Source organism: Aedes aegypti, chromosome 3 (genome assembly GCF_002204515.2).
Source record: "Aedes aegypti strain LVP_AGWG chromosome 3, AaegL5.0 Primary Assembly, whole genome shotgun sequence".
Classification (NCBI taxonomy): Eukaryota; Metazoa; Arthropoda; class Insecta; order Diptera; family Culicidae; genus Aedes; species Aedes aegypti.
In genome coordinates, this window is record NC_035109.1 from 390,806,883 (window position 1) to 390,821,284 (window position 14,402).

At 41.1% G+C, this 14,402-nt stretch overlaps 1 protein-coding gene across 3 annotated transcripts in view; it reads left to right on the forward strand.

Annotated features, from left to right (window-relative positions):
* Positions 1 to 14,402, forward strand: part of LOC5571620 (calpain-11) — a 307,260-nt gene that overhangs the window by 257,430 nt on the left and 35,428 nt on the right. For all 3 annotated transcript variants that reach the window (XM_021854158.1, XM_021854159.1, XM_021854160.1), the window contains exons 5-6: positions 4,079 to 4,377; positions 4,434 to 4,636. In XM_021854158.1, coding sequence (XP_021709850.1) covers positions 4,079 to 4,377; positions 4,434 to 4,636 — 502 coding nt within the window. The remainder of the gene's footprint in view (positions 1 to 4,078; positions 4,378 to 4,433; positions 4,637 to 14,402) is intronic.

Genomic DNA, 14,402 nt, shown 5'->3' on the forward strand with positions numbered 1-14,402 from the left:
TCGAAACACGTTCCTGACGAAAAGTTTTCCTATCTGAAGCGGGAATCGAACCCACACTCCTTGGTCGATGCGGATAAATGCGTTGTAATTCTAGAAAAAAATAGATTAATCCCTTGAAGAATCCCCGGTTGAATTCCTGGAAAAATGTCTAAAGTAATTCTTGCAAGAGCCAATCGAGGGATTCTTAGAAAACTTCTCTAGAGGAATTCATGAAAAAATCCCTGGAACATAAAATATGCTTTTTGGCTCCGCTGTTTATTTTTTTACCGGCTTTTTTATAATAAAGACTGCGTAGACGAAAAGCATATTTCATTAAAATGTGCAGTTGATTGTCTACCAGCCAATCCTTGGACAATTTCTAGAGGAAATCATGAAGATTTTTTTTAAAGCAATCCTTTGTGATATTCCTGATGAAAAAGCTGAAGAAATCCCTGCAGGAATCGCTGAAGAGGTTTTACTAGAGAAATCCATGATTCCATGAAGAAATTTAACTAAAAAATCAATGTAAAGCATTTACTAGAGGAATATTTGTAGAGATTTTCGTAAAATAATCCCTGAAGTAGTTCTTAGCATAATGTATGACTTAATTCCTGCAGGAATTCATAGGAAAATCACTGAAGGAATTTCAAGAAGAACTCTCCGAGGAATCCCTGTTGGTGGTTCAGAACGAGTCCCAGTCAGTCTGGAGAAATTATTAAAATAATTTATGTCGCGATTTTCCTTGTAGTAACTCTGGGAGAATTCCTCCAAGAAATTCTTGAGGAATTTGTCAGTTGAGAAACACCTGTAAAAATTCCTGGTAGAATCCCTGGAGTAATTTCGGGAGGAATCCAAGAAGAAATTTTCGGAATAATTCCTGGAAGCATCTTGAGAGGGCTACTTGGAGATATCTTTGTATGTTTCCGTGGAGGAATCATCAGAGAAAATTCTGAAGAAATCACTAGATAAATATCTTGAGTAACCATTGAAACAAAATGTCCTAGTGTAACTTTTAGAGAAATTCATGGGGGAAACCTTGAAGATATGAACATTAACATACTCTAACAATCCCTTCATAAAAAAGTGTTGCCTTGAAGATTCTCTGCAAGAATCCTTGATTTTCTAGCGGAATCTACCAGAAAAAATCGCTTAAAAATTATCTGGAGAAATTCCGCAGCTTTCCTGAAAGAATTCCTGGAACAGATCTTGGAGGATTTCTGGGAGAAACTCCTGGAAGATTCCCAGTAAAAAATTTACTTTAGTAATCACTAGAGACATTCTTGCAGAAACTCCTTGCGAAATCTCTAAAGGAATCCCTGTAAATGTCTTGACTGTCTTGGTAGTGTTATTCGAACAACACGCCAAGCCGTTCCCATAGGGGATGTTAGTTAAAAAGAAGGACGTTTCAACATCTAATCCAATTTCTCTCGCCGTTCCCTTCCCATCTAGTATTCATTGCTTTCTTCTCCATGCTCCCTCTTACTTCAAGTAAAATAGACCGATATGCCGGTAACCAAATTAAATGCCTGTAAGTATTGTTTGCAAGAATCCTAGGACGAATTGCTTATCGAATCCCTGGAGAAACTCCAGGAGGAATTGCTAAGATATTCAGCCTATCAAGAGCCCTATCAAAACTGGTCTAAAATGTATCATGGAAAACAATATTTCTTCCTGGAGCAATCTCTGGCAAAAGCCCTAGTGAAGAAATTGCTGTAAGAATTACGGTAGAGATTATTCGTGAAGGAATTTTCGAAATAATTCCTGGAGAATTCTCTGGAAGAACCCTTGGAGATATTTAGAGAGTGATTCTTGAAGAAATATCTGAAGGTATTCCTAAAAGGATGTCTGGTGCCCTATTTGAGCAGGTCTCAAAATTGCGATTGATGTCAAAAGTTATATAGTTATAAGTTAGAATTATGTCGAATGATTTCGATTCATTATATTACATTTTTTTTACTAATTTGGTAATAACGGAAATAAAATTCAAGTATGAAAACTTTATGTTTAAGAGACCCATATAGCCTCAGCGGTAAACGCGCAGCTTTTCAGTCAGATAAAACTAATGGGCATGGGTTCGATTCCCACCGGTCGAGGATCTTTTCTGGTTGGAATTTTTTTCGACTTCACAGGTACCTATACAATATCATCATGCCTTGGCATATATACATAGGCAAAAATAGTAAGATGGCAAACCTTCTTCTTCTTTCTGGCGTTACGTCCCAACTGAGACAAAGCCTGCTTCCCCGATTAGTGTTCTTATGAGCACTTCCACAGTTATTAACTGAGAGCTTTCTTTGCCGATTTTGCATGTGTATATCGTGTGGCAGGTACGAAGATACTCTATGCCCTGGGAATCGAGAAAACTTTCTTAACGAAAAGATCCTCGACCAGCGGGATTCGAACACACCACCCTCAGCATGGTCATGCTGAATAGCTGCGCGTTTACCACTACGGCTATCTGGGTCCCAAGATGGCAAACCTCTCCGTTAATAAATGCTGAGAAGCAGGCTCTGTTCCATTAGGTGCGTAACGCCAGGTATATGGCATGGTGTCCATTTACATCTGGATGAAAAATCATGTATTTTGAGCCGTCGCATGATGGTACTATATGATGGTCTGAAAATGTCCACATCACACCCTAGCGGAACCGGTTCCGGAATACTCCGAAATACCGGCCAAATCTAAATGTTGGTCCTCTTGGTGCTCTTGTAAATCGGAATGAAAAACCATGAAATTTGAACCGTCGTTATATACATGTGTATGAACTGCTGAATATGATATACGCCAGTTCCTTCTGAAACAGGTTCCAGGTTCCCTTGTGCCCTTGTGCCCAGAATGGCCATACTGACAAACAATTTCCAGGGTTCCATTCTTGACTTCCATATCTTTCATATAAAGCTAAAAGAACGAAAATCGGTTAAGAAATGGATTTTTGAGAGCGTTTTAAAACCATGGGTCATTTTTGACCCTTAATGCATAATGTGTCACTTTTTTTGTAGCGCCGCTCCTAGAGGTCGCTGAAAGCTTCTTTTAGCACGAAAATGTTCGTTTTCAAAAGTTAGGAAAAGTCAGAAAATTTCAGATTTATATCTCTTTTCTCTACAAAGTTACAGCTTATTTACCGTGCCGATTGGCCAAAAATGACCCCAATGCACAAGGAAGGTTAAAGACATAGTAGTCGGGCTCAGAACGAGCACCAATTTTAGTATTATATTTGGTCCATTGGTACTACCCTCGGTACCCATGTTTGACATATCGCAGTATACTTTTCACAGTATTCTACATTTTGATGTACTATACAATTTTTGACAAATGATAGGAACATGAAGGTCTTGATTTCATCTTTGGGTAAACGGGATTGATTTGGAGTGAAAAACACTTATCTAGTTTTCAACTCTTATTTTACCAAAATTTGTTTAAATTCAACACAGTAATCGCTATATAATTGAGGTACACGAATCGATACATCTTCGTTGGAATATTGCATTTAATGTGAATTTCACTACAATTGAGAATTTCTTCGTGCTATTTTATGTATCTCTCATCAGAACTACTTAATATAGGGTAAGTGATCCATTTGTTGTGGGTATACCTATAGTTGCGGTAGTGTATTGGCTTGTTGATACACGGAATAATTGAAAAGAGCGTTCAAATTGCTTGAAAACTGATGAAATATCACTAACGTTGCTAAAATTTTCTTACTTGTGCCAATAGTTGCGGTAATGTGTTCATATAGTGAAGGGTTCCACAAGAAAACAACGGATACCACTAAAGGAACACAAATTAAAAATATACCGCAACTAAAGGAACAGTGTACCAATAGTGGAGGTATTATTTTTCAATGAAATGCCGTAGGTCACTGCGATGAAATCATTTTTCTCATTAAGTCAATGGTCGTTACTTCCCGTTACAACATTACCATGTACATTAATTGCGTTTCTTGAATTTAGGCAATTAAATGAAATTCAATCGTGCTTAGTACCTCCACTATTGGTACATCCACCCTAGATACTGATTGATGAAGTTAAATACCTCAATATTTCATAAGTCATTCCTAAATCCTACGAAGTACTAATCAAGAATCCCTCTTTCTTCCCAGATGGAGGTCCCAAAGTGCGATCCTGGATAAATGGCACCGCGGATCATCAATCGACGCTATCCAGGCCACGTTCGACGGAAGTCATAACCGCCAACGGACACAACGGAACCATTCCAAATGGCCGACCGCACATTGGCGTCAACGGTGGTATGAATGGATTAAATGGAATAAACGGTATGAACGGTGGCCCCAATGGGGTCGTCACCCGAGGACCCGGAGGATTGCACGAAGATCTAGAATTTCCACCAACGACCAGAACCCTTTCGAAAAAGAAGCAGATAGTTTGGATGCGACCTCATGTAAGCTCGATACTAAGAGCCTAATAGAACATATGATTAACCTTTCTTCATTTTAGGACATGTGTGCTCGCCCTCAGTTCCGACTATCTCCACCGGGATCACCATTATCGGCTCGGGAGCTCCCGGAACCAGTCGGACCAGGCGATCCCAGCTTACTGGCAGCCTTGGGTTGCCTTTCGCAACTACCAAGGCTCTTAGAACGCGTCATCCCTCCAGAACAGACATTTGATACCTCCAATGGATACTGTGGAATGTTCAAGTAAGTGTGACAATGCTCAAAAATCAATATTTTAATCTGATACAATTTATAGCGATCCTAATCGTACACGAACTAGATATGGCTTCCAGTTGAACCACACGACTCCTGGAATTTTTATTGATCCCAAATGGTCGAACCAAATCGATACCAGCGTGAGCTCTCATTAGTGTATGCAAATCCAACCCGAACGAGTGCAGAATTCAAATTTGTCTCACAATCGATAATTTATGGGAAAGTTACTGGAAGTGCTTGTTGACCACTCACTTTTCTCACACCAAACGTACCCGGCAGCTAAGAGCAGGCCGCAGCTTTTTGCCTTTATTGCTCATAACTGAGGACACCCTACGGGCTTCTTCGCGCTACACCAGTACCGAAGCGTCGCTCCAAATGGGTTTGTATGAATGACTTCACTGACACCTATTTGTCGCAATCGAATACGCTAATGGCGCCAATAAATTCGCTCCGCACCGGTGTCAATAGGTTGTGAGAGCAAATGCCAATGAAGACGCCCACGGACCCGTACGGCCGTACAAGCTAATTTCAATCTAATAGCATCGTTTAGGTGGTGTAGTAGGGTGTCTCAGAAAAAAAAAACAATTTACGATAAGTCATGCTACTCGACCTTAGAATGGAAAATTATGCTTATTATAGCACTTTTGTAGAGCAAACCAATTTTATAAACAATCTTTTAAAAGTTTAGTCGGACCAATTTATAAGAAACGGTAAATTTCTACATTTTATGAAGACATTTTCAAAGTCTACCAACTTTTTTGAGATTTTTTCATTGTAGGGGTTCCTGGGGTAATATGCACTGCCGGGGCAATACGCACTTTGTCAATTACTCTGAAATAAATTATTTTTGAGTGAAAAAAATTATGCAGATTGATGAAACGTTGCAAATTGTTGACACCCTGAGAATTTGATTCATTTTGAATAACTTAACAGGAAAATAGAACAATTTATTCGAAAAGTACGATTCTGATGTAACTTTCCCGATCATTTCATTTGTAGTTTTGAAAGTGATGAAATTAGATTTTTACAACCTTCAACCATAAAACAGATGATTAGAGACTAGGTTGATTGTTGATGAGATGATTTGGCGAAATAATACAACTATTTCTATTTTCCATAACATTTTCTGTTAACCTCACAGCTGGGGCAACATGCACTTCATTGATCGGGGCAGAACGATCCACTCCAAAATAAACTAAAATCATTAATTTTAGGTTATTTGAAGCATTTACCAACGTATTTATGCACAATTGTATCATCTTCTAGGCGAAAATCATCAAAAACTCCTAGTTTTTCGATAAATAAAATTTTGTTTAAAACACGAAGGTGCATCTTGCCTCATTGTTGTGGTGCATCATGCCCCTTTGTTTAGGTGCGTCTTGCCTCAATGTTGTGGTGCGTCATGCCCCAAAAAGCGGTGCATCATGCCCCGCATCAATCATAATTCACGCAAAAATAGTGTTTGGAAAAAGTTAAATTTTAAAGTAATCTAATGTAATTATGATGAAGATTCGCTCAACACCATGTAAGGTGAACCCAAACCAACTCGATTCGTGTATTAAAACACTACATTCATGATGTTTAGTGTTCATTTCGGCACATTTTCCTTAAGTGGTGCATATTACCCCAGGAACCCCTAATAGGCTGTTTTACTTCTCTCCAATCTGTAATGAATTAGGCTGTGTCGTGATAGCTATAACGCAACTTATCTTAGATGTCTAATGACTCATTACGCAACGCATCTTCATCACGCGGCATTTGTAAGTTGCGTAATAAATAGCTACACAACAGTTTACAGAAATTGCTAAATAAAATGTTGAACGCATCTCGGTATAATGTCTGATGTCCTCTTGTGGTCTTTTATAAAAGAGCAAAAATATCAAGCGATCAATGGATTTCATCCAGCATGGGTGTGATATAATTTGTATAAATTAACGACTTTGCTCGTTAACTGCTTTGCGACTTCTGGGTGTATGGATAGGCTTGCGATACAAAAAATGCCATTCGTTTTATCAAAAAATGATCATCTTCTCATAAATCGATTTAGAAACGGTTTTTGAGAAAGTTAATTTATTCTACAAAAATAATACAATTAAGCATATAAAGTTGAGCACCATGACTTTTAAAACATTGTTTTTTTTTTTTTTGGACACCCTACTATAGTGTACTCGCGAGGCATTTAATAAAGTGGAGCCGGGATCCTCAATCCAAATCGTGGAGGGAGGCTTTGTTGTCATATGTTTTCGAAACTACGAATCGCGATCGCGGGTGTCGTTAATACCGGCTTGAATTTTTACGAAATCTTTTGTGCATGAGAGGCGCTCCTCCGATCAAACAACCGTCGTCGATTTGGTTGTGGACGGCTGAAGCGACGGCGCATTTAAATTATGGTCATAAATTATCACCGTATTTATGGCCATAAAGTGTTCAATTTTAATGGTTTGTTTTAGCGGATCTTCGCGCGCACGCTTGTGGAGCTCATGGGGATGCCTCTCGTGGGAGAAAGAGAAAACAAAAGTTCACCACTCGCGAGTGGTAAATTTCATTTGTTCTCTTCTGAGGTGTTGACTTGCGCCTTCAAATATGCAAAATGAGTAACGCGTACAACACAAGAAAATTTCAGCATGGATCATGAATATAAAGCTATCAGTACACGCTTAGTAAATATTGGCTAGTGAAAAAACCAACAGACAAATATTGGTTTCAACTCTGGCAAAATATTTGCTCTGTATCAATCCAATCCGGATATTTACCATCGTGTATTAAAAGCTTAATGTAGAATTCACTTCAAAGTTTTAGACTAATTTTCCGAGCAGCAAATTCAAGCAGCCTCTAGCCCGAGCTCTTCGATTCAAGTGAGAAAGCAAAGAGTGCTGCCAATCGTGGTCAGTATTTACGTATTCGGTGGATTGAGACAGGATATCTTAAACTGCATCAGGGGAAGCAAGGTTTCCTTCCTAATCGCAAAGAAAGGAGACTGTCACGTCTTGGCGTAAACCCATAGTGATCGCGAACTTCTTCTAAAAAGTCTTGAAGATTTTCACTTATAACGATAAAACTGCAACGTTTGTTCGAGGTAGTTAAACTTCCATGAGTCGATATCTGAAGGACCATCAATTGATGGAAATATCGAGCAATTGAACAGAAATGCTTTGGAAAGCTGTTTGAGGGTACCATGAAATTTTGTTTCTAGTGTGATTCTATGAGTAGATCATCTCAACAGACTGAATCACATATCGACCACGTTTTGATTGATAGAAGACACTCCTCGGACATTATCGACGTCAGAACCTATCGATTCGGACCACTAACTTATGAGCATGAGCATGAGCATAAATGACCGTACAATTCGTAGTTGCTACTCCATGATTGACCAGAGCAATCGAAGTTGCACAGGGATTTAGTGAATGGGCCTTGGGATTAGCTTACCATTCTTCAATGTGCACAAATCGAGAGCTCAAACTTTAGAAGTCAATAACGGCGCCGGCCACGTCCTTACGGTCATCGGGGAAGGAAAGGAATGTTAGTTAGACAACCATTGGTTTAGAGACCGAAGAATCTTCTGCATCTCCATAGTTGTCATGGAAAGGATTCTGGGTTAGTGGGATAAGGTAAGGATCTGGGAGTCATCTTAAATTGATGATGCGATCCTTGATATATTCACGCCTAATCGGATTCGCGATATTATTCGATAAATGAATTGTATGCCGAAATAGTGTTCATCGTTCGCCCTCGCAAGAGCAAGCAACGCGACCAAAGGATCAAACACTACTAACACTAATCACGCGATCCGCGACTCTTATATACTATCGTGCCGCGCGAGCGACGCGCAACACGATTGATCCTGCCCGCATCACCCGCCCCCGCAGGAGCAAGCAACGCGACCAAAGGATCAATCGATTCGGACCACTAACTTACCCAGTCAACATTTTGGCTGGTATATTTTTTGCTATGCATCATTATATACGAATCAAATCACTCGTATAAAATGCATGAAAACGCTATATACACACCAAAGTGGAGGCCATATACGCACTTCCCACGACTTTTTCAGACTTTCCATGGTCAGCAATACGATGCCACGAAATTCCGATAAAAATAAAAAAAAAAGTTTCCAGCGAGACTCGAACACCAAACCTTTGGATCCCTAACCCAGTACCATACCACTACACCACAGACCACTTCATGAATGAGGAATGATTATTTGCCAATATGAAAGGAAGTTTGCTCTACAACACACACGCTTTGTTGTTCTTTGAAGCCCACCGCCAGAAGATACCAACCTCGGGTGGTAAATTTCGCTAAGTTATTGCGATTTCATTTGATGCTAGTCTGCATTGATATATGATTTGTCAGTTTATACAGCTTGACGCGATTCTAGATTATACTATTTGCGGCATGGTTTGTTGTCAACAAAGTTTGTCGATAATGAATCGTAGTGGAGAATTATATACAATTTGTGTTAACATTTATTCGTTTTGATTTGGCATATTGTGGGATTCTGATTTTTGACGTATGAATATGAGATTTTTGGCACACATTCTTATACGATACGTGGTTCACTGGGTATGATCGTTGAAGTGCGCCAAAGACTTTCCGTTGTGGACAATCTGAAACGGCTCCAGCTACTCGAAGTCGCAAGAAGTTACGCGAAACGCCTTGAAGCAGCGTTGCCGGATGAGGGAGAGATCACCGAAGCATTTCTTGAGGACTGGTGGAGTAGTGTCAAAGCAATTATTAAAAACGCAACGGGAGGTGCTATCGGGTTCGTAGAAGGAAATCGACGGAACGGTGGGCTCGTTGAGGAGTGTCATGCGGTTTTGGACGAGAAGAATACAGCGTGTTCGATTATGTTGCAGCAAAGACAACAAACTCATCTATTCCAAGATAAAAAGCGCCGCCTGGAAGAATTGGAGAAGGTGTATCGTTCTCAAGAAACGCGTAAGTTCTACAAGAAACTCAATGCCTCCAAAAAAGGCTTTGTGTGCTCCTGTACCTCGATCCTCCTCGGAACTACATCAGACTTCAACGGGGGAGGGCTATGCTCATGCACTTCGTCAATCTCAGCCTCTAGCTGTTCTGCTAGTTCGCTGTTGGAGCTTAATGTCGTTCATAACGCTGCTCACTACGACATTTCTACGATGTCTCTGCGACTACTCGTTTTGCCCAATTGACGGTTGAAGATCTCGCCGTGGCTTTGGACAGCTTTCTGTGCGACGACGCATACTTCCTTTGGGCTGGCCTCGCGTCAGAGCCCTGTTGAACTTGTTCTGGAGCCTCATGTGCACTTCGTTGCTTTACGATGACTCGTTCTTCGCTGCTGCTGTTCGAGCCCTTCTGGTTGACCAGTTGGATGTCCCAGGTCGGTCCAGCGATTTTGGTTGGAGGATGACTTCCGGTTCACTGGTGCCCCGACAACCCAAAACCAGTTTTCCCATGAACCGAACCGATATGCAACTTTGGTTTGAACCTTGCAACTTGTGTTGAACCGCAAACGCGCTTCGTCTCTGTACCAGTGTATCAAACCAACCCCGGTACATATATGGAACTTCTTGGTTCAAATCGCAAGACCCTTGAGGCTTGAATAAATGTTTCATTTAAGCTGATCAATTGAGATCAATACTTTAAATAACATTTAGCGGTAACTTTATGAAAAAAAAACCAAGGATTTTACTATATCAAACAACAAGACACAATAATTAGAAATTGATAAGCGTGGATATCAAAAATTTTCTGTCTGTCATCGTTCTGATCCTCGGATGCAACCGAAGATTTGCACCAAAATTTGAACCGCGGATGCAATCGAGGTACAAATTGACCGGTTTTTAAACCGGCGTTTGCCCCGATGTTCACTTTACACATGTTTGGGTTTAGGTTCAGTTTCGAGCGTTTCGGTTTGCACACGAAAACAGAGTACAAGGAGAGTACAAAACCGCCTTAACCAACGTGTTCGGTGTTCGTTTGGGAAGACTGTCCAAAACTGGTTTGTGGTGGTCGATGCTACTCGGCCTAGTCTCCGACGGTGGAGCTAGCCTACTCTGGCTACGCACTTCTTCATGCTTCGATACTGGCCGGGGGAGTGCCGAAGTCGGTCCAGTGATTTTGGTTGGAGGATGGCTTCCGGTTTACTGGCGCTCCGACGACTCAAGCCGGTGATACGCTACATACTACTCAAAGTAGTCCCCGGGTGTGGATCCTACACCGACGATGATTTCCCCGGCGGCGGAAGATTTCCCGAACCGATGCTATCCGGGCAGATGCCGAAGTCAATCCTGCGATTCCGGTGGAGGGAAACTTCCTGTTCACAGGAACCTCGACGATCATTTGCCGGTGCAACAACGCGATCTACTTAACTAATCCCCGACGGTGAACTTAACCTACTCCGAAGCTGGCCGGGCAGATGCCGAGGTCGGTCCTGCGATTCCGGTTGGGGAAACTTCCGGTTCACAGGCGCCCCGACGCCCATTTGCCGGTGCTGTTTCACGAATTACTCAGCTAGACCCTGGTGATGGACTCAGCCTACTCCGACTCGACGTTGGTCGGCCAAGTACCAGGGTAGGTTTTGCAATTCCGGTTGGAGGATGACTTCCGGTTTGCAGGCGCCTCGACGACTTTTAACCGATACTACGCTACGCCTGCTATACTCGGTCTAGTCCCCGACGGAGGATCCAACCCATTCCGATCGCGACCCGGAGATCTCTGATCTTCACATCATCTCCTTTGCAGCAACGACATAATCGCCGTTATTCCCCTGTTCACCGCATTCCAAGTGCTTTGATGCTTGCACATGTTCTGCACGATGTTGTCCGGATTTAGAATGCTGGCGGGTTTTGGTATCATCTCGCGTCGTATATCCCTGAACCGAGGGCAGTCGAATATAACATGCTCCGGGGTCTCCTCGATAATTGGGCAGGCCGGACTTAGATGAGATTGCGTGTCCTCCGACGCTAATCTCGAGCTGTTGAGCCGCCTTGCAGTTGCTGACCAGCACCACCTCCGTTTTGTGATGAGCCAACTGCAGCTTGACTCCAGTCATCCACGATTCAATTGTGTCTAGTGATTTTGCCGTCAGCATCTCCACCTCTTCCGCAGTCTCGCCAGTTATCGCAAGAACGACGTCATCTGCGAACCCGACGATCTCGACTCCATTCGGCAGTGACAAGGTCAGCACTCCATCGTACATTATGTTCCACAGTGTTGGACCAAATATGGATCCCTGTGGAACTCCCGCCGTGACTTCAATTGACATCCGTCCTTGGTTTGTGTCGTAAACCAGAAACCGGTTCTGAAAGTAACTTTACACATATATTCGGGAACCCGCATTCTGTGTAGGACTGCGGCGATAGCCTCTCAACTGGCACTGTTGAACGCGTTCTTGACGTCTATTGTTACCACTGCGCAGTATCGATTGCCTCTCCTCTTTTGCTTGAACTCTTTCTCCGCGCACGCAATGACTGCCCGAATAGCATCCACCGTCGAATTCTTTTTACGGAATCCGAACTGCCTTTTCGACAATCCGTTCTCGCCTTCCGTGAAAATCGTCTGCCTGCCGCGGAAGACCTTCTCCAGAAGTTTGCCAAGAGTATCCAGCATGGTCTAATGAAGCAGGATTTCCTGGCGGTTTTCCCGGTTTTGGCAGCAACACCAGCTCTGTTCCTTCCATCTGTCTGGGAAGCAGCCTTCCGCTAGACACTTCTGCAACGATGTCCTGAACAAGTCTGGGAACGCCAAGATTGCTGCCCTTAGCCTCTACTTTAGGGATACCATCTGGTCCGGGAGCTTTGTTCAGCTTGAATCCTTTCGCAACCGTTAATCAGCTAGGCGTTAGACACTTGGATGCCGGAGCGAGTTGAAATGTGCCGAGATAAGAATGGAGGTAACTTCACGGACTAACGTGAGGTGATTGAAATGTGGAGGCAGCACTACGATGAACACCTGAATGGCGCAGATGAAGAAGACCAAAGCAGCAGGAGTACGGCGGATGAGGGAGACGTGCCAACTCCCAAAACAGGTAAAGTTAAGGTTTCTATCAATCAGCTCAAAACAACAAAGCAGCTGGGAAGGATGGTATTGAAACGGAATTTATTAAAATGGGCCCGGACAGGTTGGCAACTTGTCTGCACCGATTGATAACCAGGATCTGGGATACAGAACAGTTACCGGAGGAGTTGAAGGAGGGAGTTATATACCTAATATAAAAAAAGGCTGACAAGTTAGAATATGCGAACTATCGAGCGAATACCATTCTTAACGTAGCCTATAAAATGCTTTCCCAGATCATCTTTCGCCGTTTATCGCTACTAGCAACAGATACGCGTAACTGTGGATACGAGTAACTGACACTGAAGAAGACTGCAAGTGGTAGTCGAAATACGCGTATCTGTCAAAGATAAGCATTTAGGAGCGGAATTAAAAGGTACACGGTACTCCATCTACTTTTAAGTTTCTCTACTGAATATCAGTTTTTTTTACCATTTCTATGCTCAATTTGCAATTTATGAACAACATGTTCTACAAAAATATGCACAACTTTGCCGATTATACCATATCGGTGAAATCATCACATCGGAAGATATAATGAAATTATGGTAAAATTTATATAATTTTTGACCATTTTTCGAAACAAGTTTCTCCTGAATCGGCACTTTTCGGTAACCATAATTATTATACTTTGATGCCTCATTATATGAGCTGAAACCCCATGGCAATAGAATGATCGGGTCTCACAGGGCACTTTGATTTCAACCATTTTTTTACAAGCATGGAAATATTTCGACATCGAATAGTTTTTTGACTTTTTGTGTGCTCACAGTACAATCAATAAACTTCGAATATTCTGTTATTTTTCAAATTACAAAACATAGTTGAAGACAACTGTATAAACTGACAAGCTGTAAAAGTATTGCATCGAAAAACATAATGTTTTTATTAAAATAAATACTTTTTTTTAAGAATTTACTAGGTAGGTTTCTCTTGTATCAGCAAGTTCGGGCATGAGTTCACTTTTGCTGCCACAATAATCAAATGGTTGAAAAATTAGAGGAATTTGGCTTAACAGGCAAAATTATGTTTTACTCTCCATTACGTATTTTTCGCTGTTTATCATAAAATACACATTATTATTTGTTCTAATTTTTCACGCGTTGTAACCGAAACCGAATTACTGTCAGCTACTACGATTTGATGCTAAAATTTAAAAGTTTTAGTGTGACAAAGATGTTGTTTCTGTATGTTGTTTTGTTATATAATAAATACAGAGTATTCCAAGTTTATTTATTGCACTATGAACATACAAAGGTCAAAAACCAACTTAAGATCGAAATTCCAAGTTCATCAAAAAATTTTGAAATCAATGTGCCCTGTGAGACCCGATCATTTTATTGCCATGGGGTTTCAGCTCATATAATGAGGCATCAGAGTATACTAATTATGGCAGCCGAAAAGTGCCGATTCAGAAGAAACTTGTTTCGAAAAATGGTCAAAATTTATATAAATTTTACCATAATTTCATTATATCTTCCGATGTGATGGTTTCCGATGTGTTTTGGTATATTCGGCAAAATTGTGCATATTTTTAATATATAAAATGTTGTACAACATGTCTTGTTCATAAATTGCACATTGAGCATAGAAATGGTAAAAAAAAACTAATATTTATGGAAAAAATAGGTTAAATTTTAAAATTTAACCGTGAAAACGAAGTCAAAAATATAAAGTATGTTCAGCAAAGTTGTTGAAAATAAATAGATCTCAA